Source organism: Rhinolophus ferrumequinum, chromosome 10 (assembly GCF_004115265.2).
Source record: "Rhinolophus ferrumequinum isolate MPI-CBG mRhiFer1 chromosome 10, mRhiFer1_v1.p, whole genome shotgun sequence".
NCBI lineage: Eukaryota > Metazoa > Chordata > Mammalia > Chiroptera > Rhinolophidae > Rhinolophus > Rhinolophus ferrumequinum.
Genome location: NC_046293.1, coordinates 87,752,421 through 87,766,864, shown reverse-complemented (window position 1 = coordinate 87,766,864; position 14,444 = coordinate 87,752,421). Strand labels below are relative to the sequence as shown.

General features: G+C 56.0%; 1 protein-coding gene across 2 annotated transcripts in view; it reads left to right on the top strand.

The window, feature by feature from the left end:
- Positions 1-14,444, top strand: part of TEAD4 (TEA domain transcription factor 4) — a 59,196-nt gene that overhangs the window by 31,125 nt on the left and 13,627 nt on the right. The window contains exons 3-7 of one of the 2 annotated variants that reach the window (XM_033118199.1): positions 7,185-7,249; positions 7,701-7,763; positions 10,844-10,972; positions 12,035-12,078; positions 12,553-12,608. In XM_033118199.1, the coding sequence (XP_032974090.1) occupies positions 7,185-7,249; positions 7,701-7,763; positions 10,844-10,972; positions 12,035-12,078; positions 12,553-12,608 (357 nt within the window). The remainder of the gene's footprint in view (positions 1-7,184; positions 7,250-7,700; positions 7,764-10,843; positions 10,973-12,034; positions 12,079-12,552; positions 12,609-14,444) is intronic. The other variant, XM_033118200.1, reaches the window with a different exon arrangement.

The window sequence follows — 14,444 nt, the reverse complement described above, 5'->3', positions numbered from 1 at the left end:
GGCACCCCGTGCTTTCCAGCTCCTTCCATGCTTTCCCTTCTGGCCCAGATCCCTGACTTTGTGCTTCCGGAGGCCTGATGTGAGCCTAGGTTCAAATCCACTCTCTGTCCCAACAGCCAGTGTGACCTTGGGCAAGTTGAGTTAGAACCTGTCTCAGCTCAGTTTTCTCATTTGTAAAATGCGGATGATAATGACACTACCTTTTTTTTGGTTATATTTATTTATTTTATGTGGGAAAATATACACTACATAAATTTTACCATTTTAAATATTTTTTGAACTATTTGAACCATTTTGAAGTGTGTAGCTCAGTGGCATTAAATACATTTACATTGTTGCACTGCTGTCACCACCATCCGTCTCCAGAACTTCTCATCCTCCCCAACTCTGTAACCAGTTAAACACTAACCCCCCCCTTCCTTCCTCCTAGCCCCCGGTAACTTCTATTCAATATTCTGTCTCTATGAGTTTGCCCATTCTAGGTACCTCACAGAAGTGGAATCGCACAGTATTTGTTCTTTTGAGTCTGGCTTATTTCACTGAGCATAATATCTTTAAGGTTCATCCACGTTGTAGCAGGTGTCAGAACTCCACTCTTTTATAGTTGAATAATATTTCATTGTAAGGACATATCGCATCTGGTTTATCCATTTATTTGTTGGTGGCCATTGGGATGGTTTCCACCTTTTGGCTGTTGTGAATAATGCTGCTGTGAACAGGGGTTTACAGGCATCTGGGTTTCTGTTTTCGATTGTTTTGGGTACATGCCTAGAGGTGGACTTGTCGGATCGCATGGTGATCCTATGTTTAATGTTTTGAGGAACTGCCAAACGGTCTTCCACAGAGGCTGCGCCATTTTACCAGCAAAGCACAACTGTTCCAATGTCTTCATATCCTTGCCAACACTTGCTATTTTCCTTTTTTTTTAAATAGTCACCCTTGTGGTGTGAAGTGGCATGTCATGGTTTGGACTTGCACTTCCCTAATGCCTGGTGATGCTGAGCACCTTTTCATGTGTTTGTGGAAGAAGACACGGCTCGTAGTGGCCCTGCGGGGACGAGCACACAGAAGAGGTGCCCAGTGAGCAGCACTGGATGCAGAGCTGAGTGGCCATGTCCTGTGCCCTCAGGAGCCCCTAGGGCGCTGAGGGGGGGCGGATAAGGCACGGCCCTGTGCCCGGGGGCTGGGAGGCAGGAGTGGGCTCACCCACGTCGGTGGGCATCAGGAACCTTGGGGTGGTGGCCTTGAAGACTGGGTGGGGTTTCACCAGCAGCCTCAGCCCCCAGGGACAATGGTGGTAACAGTTCAGATGTCGGGCCTCACTGCCTTCTCAGGCTTTAGGCAGAAGGTTCCTCCCCACAAATAGCGTCCTCCTCCAGCTGCAGGTATTTGGAGCTTCAGCGGATCCCTGGATATCGGGATTAGGGCTGGTTGTGGAGGGAGGGATGGCCTCCTCCCCTGTCCCAACCTGCAGGGGTGAGATGGACAGCTCGTGGAAGGGGCTCTCTCCCTCTGTGAGGCGTGCAGATCCCTCTCCTCCGGGTGGGGAGGCTCCTGCCCTTGGGTTCTTAGCCCGTGCCACTTTTTCAGACTAATAACGTCCGTTATCACAGCAGCTTATTAACGATGTGAACAACAGTAGCTGACTTGGCTGGCCTGCTCAGTGGCAGGCAGGTGCTTCACTTACTTTACACCATTTAATATGTTTGTGGCCCAGAAGGAGGGCTGGTGTAGAGATGGAATGGGTACACAGGAAATGGGCTACAGAAATGACTTGTCCCAGGAATTTGCAGAGGGGATAACCATTTTGTGGTAATATGTGGCTGAGGTAAAGCCTGAGGTGGCTGGTGGGTGGGAAAGTGATGGTGACCTCTGGATCCTGCCCTGGAAAGGCCCTACCCTGAGCCTGTGCTGAGACCAAGGCTCCCTTCTCCATCGGCAGTCGTCCCCCCGGTGGGGTGGGGCTGTAGATGTGAGCTGGGGGCTGTTGGACACATGTCCCCTGACAGATGTGCCAGTCTGGCAGGGGTGTCCTTCCCAGCCCCACCAAGTCCCTCTCTGGGGTTGGCCGAGGCCACCTGCCACACTGCAATGTCCAGCTGCCCAGCTAGCCTCCACCAAGGTCCAGGCTGGCCTCCTGCTGCCCCAGCATGTGATCTCAACCACCAGACGGGAGAAGGCCTGGATTGTGACAGCTAGTGCCAGAGCTGGGAGAAGGATACGGGTGTCCTTCCCTCCCACTGACTCCTAGATTTTCTGTTAGACCCTGACTGCCCTTGCTGCCCTGGCTGACTTTCACTGTGGTTTTAGGGCACACACTCCCCACTTCTCTCCGCTTCTGCCACTGACGCAGGGCCTCCTGATCATCCAGGGCCCCTGGGTTTCCCTCAGCTCTGGGTACCACTGTCCATGAGAGAGTGACAGCAGGTCGGCAGGCTCTTGGGCCCAAATAGTTGGCTCTCCCTGCAGGACCTGGGTCAGGGCGAGGGGCAGTCAGACATCACCAGGACTGGCTCCTGCAGAGACCCAGGGAGTCGGGGTCGATCCGGAGAGGAGGAGCAGAAAGATGTTCTGCAGCGGAAATGGCCAGCCTGCTCGGGAGAGCATCCGTAGGAAGAAGCAGTCCTTCTGTGATAGTCACAAAGCCTTAGCAATGGAGGTTTCGTGGTCCCTGGGACACCAGCAAACTGTGTGACTTTGAACAAATCACTTGCTCTCTCTGGGCCTCAGTTTCTGCTTCCTTAGGTTAAACAGGACCTGTGGGGTCAACTGGTCCAGCCCCTGCTCTGAGAGAGATGGCCCCAAATCCCATGTGAAATACAAGTCATGGTGTGCAATGGTAGGCTCTGCAGCCACACTGCATGGCTTTGAATCCCCAGCACTTGCTGGCTCGTGACCCTGAACAAGCTTCTGAACCTCTCTGTACCTTGATCTCCTTGTCTGTGGAGTGAAAATGACGGTACCAGCTGCATAGAGCCATTGTGCGGATTGAAAGAGTGATGCAAACGGAGCCGTTAGAGTGTACATTCTGTTTGCACAGGTACCTGGCACATCTAAGCGCTCCATGAATGTTCATTCCCGTTACCGCTGTTGTAAGAATGGAAGAAGTTCCCTGTGTACACAGCTGTTCCACAGTTCCACAGCCGTTGCCTGTGTACATGTAAAGCCCGGATTAGATGCCAGCTAGCTTGGAGGCAGTAGAATGGCCAGGTTGACCTCTGGAAGACCTCTGGTTGTGGGAAGGAAGCTGTTTGGTCCCTCTTGGCTTAGTACACCCACAGAAACCTGGCATTTCACTCCCACTCAGGAGGGAATTCTCTACTGCTGGCATCACGTCCGATAAGTAGAACGATGGGTGGAAATGATCTGAGATGAACAGCAAGGGAGAGGAGGGTGCAGCTCCAGAAAAAGGGAGGGAGGAAGCACAACCTGAGAAATACACAGGCAGCGGAGCCAGCCTGACAGCCCGTGGCGCCTCGGCCCCACTGCCGGCCTCTGGCCCAGGGCTAGCTGGCCTGTCTGGTCCGGAGCTGCCGAATGCTGCAGCAGAGGGCAGAGGAAGTTGTGGGGCTGGGTGGGGCTCTGTCCGCGTGATCCGGGGCTCGTTGCATAGGAGGTTTGTCAGCAGGGATGTCTGAGGAGGGTCTCAGCCCGAGGTGGGCACGGCCTCCTCAGCTGCTGCAGAGGAAACACCGCTGTCTGGAGGGCCAGGACGTCGCCTGCTGTGGGAGTGGAGCTCCCATTCACTGAGCATCTTCTCCGGGCCAGCTATGTGCTGCTTGCAGTGGCTGGGCTGGGATTCAAACCCAGGCAGCTAGTTCTTGATCTGCCGGTGGATGATATGGGCGAGATTTTGTGACCTGAGTTTCCTCATCTGGCATACAGGCATCATTGCCTTCCTCACTGTAGGAGGAGGTGGATTTCTTGTGAAGTCAGTGAGGCTCACTCTTTAGGACCCCTCAATGCACGGGCCCCTTCCAGGTCCCTGGACTGTTTATTTAAATTTGTAAAGTAGAGTTATTGAAGGGCAGTTGCCATACAATAAACTATACGCATTTGAAATGGACAGTTTGAGAAGTTTTGACAGATGTATACACCCGTGAAGCCATCACCACCATCACGAGTGACCACCTCCATCTTAACCTAAAATGATCTTAACCTAATGTTGTGTTTTTAATTCTTTTTCTCAAAAAGAGCTTTCCAACTTTCAGATGCTTTAGTCCCCATAAAAATCTGGATTTGGTCCTGGATGGGGAAGCCTCACGTGAGATCAGGATAAGGAAGCACTTTCAAAATTCTGTTGTGCTAGTTGGAAGTAAGAGCTGTGTCCTTTGTTTAAGTTGCGTCTTTCCCTTAGCAAGCTAAAACGCTCTATGGGACATCTGACAGCGTGTTATCATTGCCTTGCCATTTGTTTAACAAGTATTTTACTTATTGGCAGCCTACTGTGTGCTGGCAGTTTCTAGGTATGGGGTATAAATAAGTGAACAAGCAGACAAACCCCCGGTTCTCAGGCGCTTTCCTCTGATGGGGGCGGGGTGTAGACAGTGCTCTAAATGAGTGACTCGATCACGCGGTACGTTACCCAGCACTACGGAGAACGGTGAAGGCGGTAGCCCGTAAAGGGTCCATGGGAGGTGGTTTCAGCTTTCAGTGGGGTGTTCAGGGGAGATGTCCCCAAAACAAAGGCATGTGAGCAGAGACGCCATCAAAGGTGTGCAGGTGGTGGCGTGGGTCATGTGGGTCGCTGGGCAGAGAACAGGACCTGCCAAACCCGGGGTGCGAGCGGGCCTGGCGCGTTCCCGGAGCAGCCAGAAGACCAGTGGGGGTAGTGTGAGATCAGACAGGGGCCGAGCTGGGACCAGGTACACAGATCCCGTGGGGCTTCCAGCCGTTTCAGGGGCTTAGACGCTGTGACCTGTGGGAAGTGGGCAGCCACTGGGGAGTGTCTGAGCCACAGGACCACTGGCCACCGTGCTGAGAACAGACTGGGAGCAGAGAATCCAGAGGGAAAGCGTTCATCATAGTCCAGGCCAGAGAGGAGGGGAGCGTGGCCCATGGAGGGCGAGGTGGTGAAGAGTGGCCAGATTCTAGATATAGTTTGAGGACAGAGCCTTCAGGATTTGCTGGTGGACTCATTCATTCAACTAGTAGGTGCCAGGTTTGGAGATGCAGACGTGAGTGGAGATGTCCCTCTTCCTCTGTGGTGTTGAGAACCAAACAGGAGCAGACAGACAGAGAATTGATAAGCTGCTCCCTGTGTGCAAGGTGTGGGTTGGGGGAGCAGCACTGGAATCATACCCCAGGGGGTCTCTAAGGCCCCTCCAGACTAGTGTCTCCTACTTTCCCAATCCCTTCAGCTTTCCCACCAACCCCCAAGACTCTCCAACTTGTCCTTGACAAGACACCCACCAGGACTAACCAACCTTCTGGCTCTCAGGAACTGCCTCTCTGCCCTCACTCTTCCTTATCCCCGGATTGGTCTGCGAACTAGACTGCTGCCGGGGGCCTGGAGCATGTTCATTTTACTGAAAGGAAACTGAGTCACACAGAGCTCTCATTGAGCCAAAGTTAAGGTCTGTTTCCTAAGTCTAAAAATTAGGTTGGAAAAATCTGGTGCGAAACCTTTAAATGGCCTAGATTCAAGGAGCGAAGGCTGGCTGGAGGTCCACAGAGGAAACCGACTTGCCGAGGTCCCATAGCGCACATGTGGAGAAACTGGCTTCCAACTCCTGGTTCTATGACCCGTTTTCAGGCACCAATGGTGGTGACTTACACTCTCTTGCCAGTGAAAACAGCATTTCATAGCAGCCTGAGCGCCTCTACTGAGACATGGGAACATTCACTAGACTGTGAAAGGAGCCTGTGGAATCCCTTTCCCTGGAAAGCTTTGAAGACACGTCTTGCTGGATCATGGTTTTAGGTGCAGAACAGCCCTCAGGCCATGTCCCCAGGGTCTGGCCCTCCCCCACTTCTTCTCCTGTCACAGGCCAGTGCTCCCAGGCCAGCAAGCCTTTCTGGCAGACGAGGCCTCCCGAGGGTGGCCTCTTAATTCAGCCTTGGCAGTGTGGAAAGGTCAGCTGGGGGGCCAGCATGGCCTTGGCTGTGCTCTCTTTTTACAACCCAGGTAAGTGGCAGAGAGCCACCTCCCCCTGCATCAGCAGCTTCCTTACTCAGCCACAGCCCTACAGGCTCAACAAGGCCCAGCAGGACCAAACAGGCTGGTGGCTGTGCCCTTTGGCCCAGAGGCGGGTCAAGGAAACGTTAGCTGCCACTCAAACCCTCTCCCTGACCCAATACCCTTCTTTATGGTCGAATCCTACATAGTGATCAGGGTCCAGCTGAAGGCTCACCCGAGTGCCCAGCCTGAACTGACCCCTCATCCTGGGAACACACTGCATGTTACCTGTCTGCAGCACACGCTGGAGCCATTGTGTGGGTACATCTCACCTCCGCTAGGTGGTGAGCTCTTTGAACACAGGGAACCCCGTTCCATAATCTCATTTATAATAGAGAGGACATGGTGGCTCCTGACGGCTTTCCAGGACCTCTCAGACACAGCCTCAGCCTCTCGGAGGCTGGGCTGGGGAGCATAGTATTACCTGTCGACTCGTCTAGTCAGAGCCATGGAGCTGGAAGTGTGGTTGGCCTGGGTTTTCTTTATCTGAGTTAAGGCCTCGGGCCTCCTCCCTGGGGACACTCGGTGTCTCAGCCCTGATGTCCCCCATTCCCCCTGCCGCTCAAGACAAGACATCTTGTACGGGCCTCCTCACTTACGACGGTAGTGGCACTGTGGGGTTGCACAGGGGAAGGGCCAAGGCCAGGCACTTCCCTGCAGCCTCTAAGTATGTAGAAGGCCCCGCAGAAGGTGGGAGCAGAGAGGCAGCTGTCAGGCTGCTGTGGGGCAGAGGTGTGGCGGGAGCTGGCGTGCATGAGGAGGGAGGCTCTGTGGGGGCCTCTCAAGCTGAACACCAGCTGGAGGCCTGTGGCCCGGTCACCTCTTGTTGTCAGGTTACCAGTCCCCCAGCGAGGCCTCAGCTTCCTGTTGCTGCTAGGAGGTCCCTGGGATCCAAGGATGGCAGGAGGGCACAAGTACCCACTCAAGGTGGGCAGAGGGTGTAGGCAGGGACCTCTCAGACTGCCTTTCGTCCTTCTCCTGCTGATGGCTGTTGGTGTCTCCGCAGGTCGGAATGAGCTGATCGCCCGCTACATCAAGCTCCGGACTGGCAAAACCCGCACCAGGAAGCAGGTGGGTCCCGGGGGCGGTGCCCATCACCAGCCTGCGCCCGAGGTGGGCCAGACCTTCCGTAGCACCAAGTGGGGCTCTCGGTGGGGCCGGCTCAGTGGGTTATCTCTTCTGGTGCCACAGACAGTTCAGTTTCCCTGCTGCTGTCACCTGGGAGGAACCCCCTCGCATTCCTGGGGAGTCAGCAGCCCCCTCACCATTCTTCTCCAGGGTGCCAGAGAACATAAAGCAAAGCAGCGGAACTGTGCTTCTGTTTATTGCCAAACTCTGGATTAGCCAGGACTGAGGCTAATCATGGACTGGCCCGTCCATTCATTCATTCCCTCAGTCAGTCAGCCAGCCAGTTATTCCACAGTGTGGATTGAGGACTGGGGGCGCTGAGGGTAAGGGAGCCAGGGTGGGGGGCACAGGCCATCTGGAAAGTTGGGACAGGAGCCCTCTCTTCCTACCACAGGTCTCCAGCCACATCCAGGTGCTGGCTCGTCGCAAAGCACGTGAGATCCAGGCCAAGCTAAAGGTAAGGCCGAGGGCAGCAGTGGAGGAAGGACCGAGGGCCCAGGGGGGCTGCTTCCTGGAAGCTGGGACTCTTTTTCCAGCAGGGAAAGCCTTCTGTTTGGGTTTAGGGGCTGGTTGCTTGTGTGTGGATCCAGCATGCTTCTTGGTGTTGATGAGAGTGGTGGTTAAACTATAACCTCTCCCGTCCACGCAGCCGGGGACACCTGACTTAGGGCCATGTGTGTGACTGCCAGCCTCCATAGAATCCTGGGGCCACGGGCCAGTCTCCTGCTGTGCCCCCTTCCCCTGCCGTGCCCTCCCCAGGTCACAGCGGGTTTGCCCTCCAGACCCCGTTCGTTGAGCCTCTGGCCAGTGCCATCAGCTGGGGCCTGCCGGGTGGTCTGCTGTGGGGGTGGGTTGGACTCCACTGCGAGAGCAGGTGGAATTCCTTCCCACGGCCTGCGCTCCGGGACTGCAGTTCCCTCCTCTCCCTGGATCAGCCCCACCTTGGAGGCCGCCTGACTGGTGATGTTCTGTAGAGGCCCAGCTGCTAACCGCACTCCCTTCCGGCCAGCCCTGCTCCCGCAGGACGCAGGCCTCTCCGAGCCTGCAGCCACGCGGCCCGTTTGGTGAATAGTAGGAGGCAGCGGGCTCTGCATCCTGAAGCTGTTAACCGCAGAGCCTGCCCAGCTACCTGGTAGGAAGAGCTAACATTTGGGGACATTGGACTCACAGCAGCTGTTTACAAACATTTTTTCTAAAGCTGTTTTCTAAAGGAAGCCCCTTTTGTGTTTTGCCCCCAAACAAAATATCACCCCAACATGTTCTCAAAGGAGCTACTCTGGTTAAATCTAGGTGGGCGAGACACAGGCCAGAGGCCAGAGATCCCCCCTCCTAGTCTCCTCGCGCGCCCATGGCTCTTGAACCTGAAAGTAACCCAGACCCCAGTTGAAAAGCCCTGGATTGGATGACCTCAGAGGTCCTGTCTGGCCCCGGCAGTCTCATGGTCCCGACACTGGAGGCTCCGATGAGTGGGTGGGAACTCCTAGGAAGCCACAGCCCACTGCCGGCTGAGCTCTGTTCCTTGTGCCATCGGCCCAGCTGTCCCCTACCCACTTTGTCCCAGGACAGCTGGCTGGCCCTCAGCTGTTGATCCCTCCCTCTTAGGCTGGCACATGTACTTCGAGACACCCCGTGGGTGCTGGAGCCCAGCTTCCTCTTCATTTCCCGTCTCTGGTCTGCCTCTGACTCACTGGGACCCTGGGCGGTGACCAGAACAGAGAACAGACTTTGCAGTGTTCTGTTTAGAGTCATCAAGGGGACCTTTCAATTCTGTCGGGGCCCGACTGTATGGCTCATATTTGCTTCAGGGAGTTGCACCTATCCTTGCCCACAGGCTCTAGCTTGGTGCCTAGGGACGGCCTGCAGTGGATCACTGGACAGACATCAAGGGGATTTTCATGTATATGTGTTTTCCTGCTGAGATTGGTTTGGTGATTTTGTCATTCTCAAAGGGGTCTCCGAGTGAGGTCAGGTGGAAGTCCTCTAGGTCCTGGGCTTGGTGTGGCCTGGCTCCACCCTTGTACCCTGTGGGCTTGGGGGAGTCACCGCCCCTTCTTGAGCTTCATTCAGTCTCCCCAGCTGTAAACGACAGGGTTAAGCGAGGTGGTATCTGAGGTCCTCTCCAGCTCCTTAATTCATGGACTCCCTGGCTCTCTAGCCACGCACTGATGTCACTCCCTATAATGTCCTTCCCACTTCCCCTGATTCCTGTTCCACCCGCTCATTTCCTGAGCCCCGGTGGCTTGTTTAGATCAGCTGTCCGGGGAGGAACGCAAGTTGCTTACATCGAGCACACCGCGCTCTCCGGCCTCATGACGTAGCTGTCACCGCAGACTGCGGGCTTTCTGGGGTACCTCCTGCTGCATCCCTCATGGCCTCCTGGATGGGGAGAGCCTGGACTGGCTGTCCTGGGTGGGTTTGGCTTTTCCCTCTGAATAGTTCAAGGGTCCTTGGGAAGAGGCACAGCTTCTGCTGATTAGCCCCCTCTGGTTATCAGAGACCACCTCTGAGAGCAACACCCAAGTGCGGCCCCACATGGACAGTGGGTGGGCCTGACCCCACTGCTCTCTGTGTTGGACACCCGGGCTATCCAATCCCGACATACCCCATCACTGGTTTGCTCTGCTCCCCCGGGCTTGCAGAGGCCCAGAGGTGAGCTGATATCCAACCTGGACCAAACGCGCAGGGCCGGCCATCACCGCCATCAGCACCCCAAATTCTGTGCACCTCAATTTCTTCATCTTGAAATGGGGGTGCTACTGGTCCTGCCGGCCTCACATTGGAGCGGGAATCTGACAAATAATTGTGTATCATGTGCCACAAGCCAGGTGCCACACCAGCTACCTGTGGTGTGGAGGTGAGCAGGCACTAAAAGGTCCCTGTTCTCAGCTGGTGGTCACCAGAGGGGTTGGAGGTAGGGGAACGGGGGAAAAAGGTGAAGGGAAATAAGAAGTATAAGCTTCCAGTTATAAAGTGAATTAGCCACAGGGATGGAGGGTACAGCACAGGGCATGTAGTCGATGTGAGTCGGCCTGGGACAGGTGGGTACTAGACAGGTGTGGGGATCACATCGTAAGGCGTAGAAATGCTGAGTCACCATGGCGTACCCCGAAACTAGTATACTGTTGTATGCCAACCGTACTGCAATAAAAATAATTTTTTAAATCTCAAACATTAAGTAAGTAAGTAAATACATAAACAAAAGGTCCTTGTTGTCAAGGTATCCCCGTGGGTAGTACATTGAAAGACGTGGTCTGGCAGATGGTCTCCAAAGTCCCTTTAGGCTCTAATAACACAGGCAGGGCAAGTGTTTTGCCTCTTTGACAGATGAGAAAACTGATCCAAGAAACCGTGTGACTTGCTCACTGTCACCAAACAAAACAATATCATTGCAGGGACATAAGCCTGGTCCCCTGGGGCCCAGTCCAGGGCTCCGGCCGCTGGCCGTGGGACAGCTTCCCTGACCACAGCCCGCCCCGCCTCACCTCAGCCTGCCAGCGAGACCAGTCTGAGGTCGTCCCTTCCGCTGTCTCCCCCCAGGATCAGGCAGCTAAGGACAAGGCCCTGCACAGCATAGCTGCCATGTCGTCCGCACAGATCATCTCCGCCACAGCCTTCCACAGTAAAATGGCCCTCGCCCGGGGCCCTGGCTGCCCAGCAGTCTCAGGGGTAAGTGGGGCAGCCTGGAGCCAGAGGCCACACCAGCCCGCTCCTTCTCCCTCCTCCCCCTTCTGCAGGGCTGGCAGCACTGGCCAGACCACATTTCTCTCCCTTGAGTCCTCTCAGGCCAGGAGAGCCAGGGGGAAGGAGGGACCAAGGACCAAGGGGCCATGCTGGGTCACGGCTCAGCTGGTATTGGAACCACCTTCTTGGGGGCCTTGGCAGGGACACAGCAGACCTTTCACAAGGGACAAAGCCACCCCCAGTAGCCAACCACCCGAGAAGCTCCACACGGTTGGCCCAATTTACAGATGGGAAAGCTGAAGTCCCAGGGCCGGGGGCTGAAGCCAGGGCTTTGGTGCAGTATCACGCGTGTCCCTGAGTGTCCCCCACTCGGCCTCATCCCCACTCCTCCCTCGGGCACTCAGCACTGCCCTCTTTCCAGTGGGAGGGCTGACATTCGGAGCAAACTCCTGTGTCTCGTCTCAGCCATGGCCAGGGTAGTCACACTTTCAGAATGGTCCAGAAAGCTCCTCCTTTCCAGGGCTCTGTCCTCACAGGATTTTCTTGGCTGTAGGGACTAAATGGGTCATCGAGATGTATCTACAGTGCTGCCCTAGGGGCAATGACAGGCTCTGTGCTCGGTGAGCCTCTTCTCTAGCATGTTTTTCAAAGTGTGTTCCAGAGAGCACTGGTCTACAGGATGCTAAGCCAATACGACACAAAGCCAATACGCACTTAGAACTAAATAGATTTCCTGACTCTAGGACCGCTCAGAGCCTGACGTGGTGCTGCTGTGCTCCGAGTCTCTGCAGGAGGAATATGAGATGCCGTGGCTACCAAACCTGGGTGTTTCTCCCATGGGGTGCCTTATCAACAGAGACTAGAGTTCCTTGAAACACACTTTGGGACGCTGCTGTACCTCCGTACTAGACAGCAGCATTAAGCCTCTCCCCCAGCCACTGGTCCAGGCTCCAGCCTCGCCCGCCAGCCTCGCCCACTGCACTATCCCCGTGCCACAGGCCTGCATGCACGTGGGCTATGCTGACTCTGCACTTTTTGCCTCCTCAGTTTTGGCAAGGAGCTTTGCCGGGCCAAGCCGGAACGTCCCACGAGTGAGTATGGCCTGCTACCAGTTACTCCCTGGACTGAATTTGAGCCCATAAACATGCCGTTGAGCCCGGCCCCCAGGACAGCCTCGAGCGTGGGGATCAGCTTCTCGTGTTCCCGGGGGCAGCCGTCTGCAGTGTGGACACCCTGGGGCGGCATTTGCCGAAATGCCAGTGTGTCCAGGGAGTAGGAGGGCCAGAGCTTGGGAACCCAAGGGAAGTAGGGTAGGAACCAGGCCTCTGGGTGGCCTGGGAGGGAGGGATGAGGGATGGGTGGATTTTCCCTACAGACATGTTGCTTCTGTGGGTCAGTCAGGGAACCTGAGGGAGTTGGCAGGAAAGGAGTGGGAGGCCAAAGCCCACCAAGGCCACTGATGGCCAGACCACCAGGGCCTGCTGCACGGAGAGCAATGGACACTGCTTGAGGCTCGGGCTGCACCCTGCCCAAGGCTCACACTTCCTCTCTCTTGTCTCCTACAGTGTGAAACCTTTCTCTCAACAAACCTACACTGTTCAGCCTTCGCTGCCTCTGCCAGGTGGGTCGGCAGTGCACAGCTCCCTCGCATGTCACACCCCTGCAGCTCCTGTCCCCGGTTTGACAGCCCGACACCTCCTGTCCCTCTTAGATGCCACCTTGGCATGTGCTGAGACCGTGCAGCCACCCCATGACTCCACCCCATTCCCCGGCCCAGCAGGCACACCTTTCCATGTGCAAGGCCATTCCTGCCCCTCAGGTTGCCTGCCGTCCCCCCCCAGCCTGGGCTCAGGCTTGCAGGGGTGCACACAGTTCAGAGGCAGCGCCTGTGCTCAGGGCAGCTGCTCCACCTGCCACCCCTGTGTGCAGCATATACCTTAGCTCCTGAGAAGGCTTCCCTCTTGGTGACCCTGTAATCCTCTCCTTCAAACTTTCCAGCCTGGAAAGGGAACCCTCGTTACGAGAGGGAACCCTCCTGGGAAGAGGCCTGGAGCATGAGTAAGGCAGGTGAAGGTCCAGCCACCTGGGCCAGCACAGGAGCTCCCCTCCTTGCACTGCCCGGTGACCAGCTCTGTCCTTGGCTCTTTCGCATGCGGGCCCCTCACCACCTTCCTTTGCACGGCGACGCAGGATCCTGCCTTTCACCACCTTTCCTGGCTTGGGGCATGACCCCTGCCCATATCTGGCCTGGCTCTTCCTGCTCTGGGAGCAGCCCTGCCCCCGCCCCGGTTCCTGATTACTGCTTTCTCTCAGCCCCACGCAGGGCACCGTCCTGTCGGGCCTCACCTCACTGGCCTCCCTCTTCGCTCAGGCCCCTCGATCCTGCCTGGATCACAGACAAGAGGCAGCAGCCTCTTAACCGGCTCCTCTTCTCCAGTCTGTCCTCTTCACCTGTAACCCACCCACTCACCCGTCTCACCACGTTGCTTCTAGGCTTACAACCCTCTAAGGGCTCCCCGGTGCCTTCAGGATAAACCTAAACTCTGGTAGGGCCTCACCTTTCTCCTCTCTCCTCTCCCTCCGTCCCTCCCTCCATCCTCGCCTGTCCTGCATCTGGGCTGTGGCTCAGGCTTCCCTGGTCTCTCAGGTTTCTCTGCCTTGGCCCTGCCCAGGTTAGGCCCCGTGCTGCTGGCACCTGAGTGCTCTGTGCACCTCACTCTCCATTGTCATTTGTGCGGATGGGGCAGCGTGTGTGACCGATTTGTCTGTCTGCCATGTACCCGACGCTGTCTGGCTCTCAGTGAGCAGTGTTTGATGACTGACTGACTGACTGAGTGAGTGAGGATTCAGCGGAGGCGTTAAGCACGGGCTCACGTGTCCTGCACGGCCCTCTGACTACTGTCCGCCGTCTGCTTCCTCTGAGTCTCCTGAGTCTTCCTCAGCACGTGGGGCCTCCGTGCCCCAGCGGCGTCCTCTGCAGTCCAGCCTCACTGCTCTCTCCCATGTCATCTGTCACCAAGGCCTGGGGTTTTGCTCCCTTCATGTCCCTCCTGTGTCCCATCCTCATCACTGCTTTAGTTCAGGTCCTGCAGGGAGCATGCTGGCCTGCCTCACCCCCGCCCAGTCCTTCCTCAAAACGGCACAGATCTTTCGGAAACGCGAATCGGAGCATTAGGCAGCCCTGCTTCAAGTCCTCAGTCACTCCCGAACTCCCAGGCTAAAGTTCATAGTGCTTAGCGTGGTGGCCACGGCCCATCGCTTCACCCTTGTTTCCTGCCACCGGCCCTTCTCTCTGTTCTGCCGCAGACTTGAGCTTCCAACTCAGGGAGCACCTCACAGCCCCTGGACCGTTATCTCTGCCATGACCTCTGCTCAGAATGCCTTTTCCCTGGCTATACCTGCTGCCTCCTACTTCATAATTTCTTTCCAGCATCACCTTCTCCGGAAAAACCTTTCC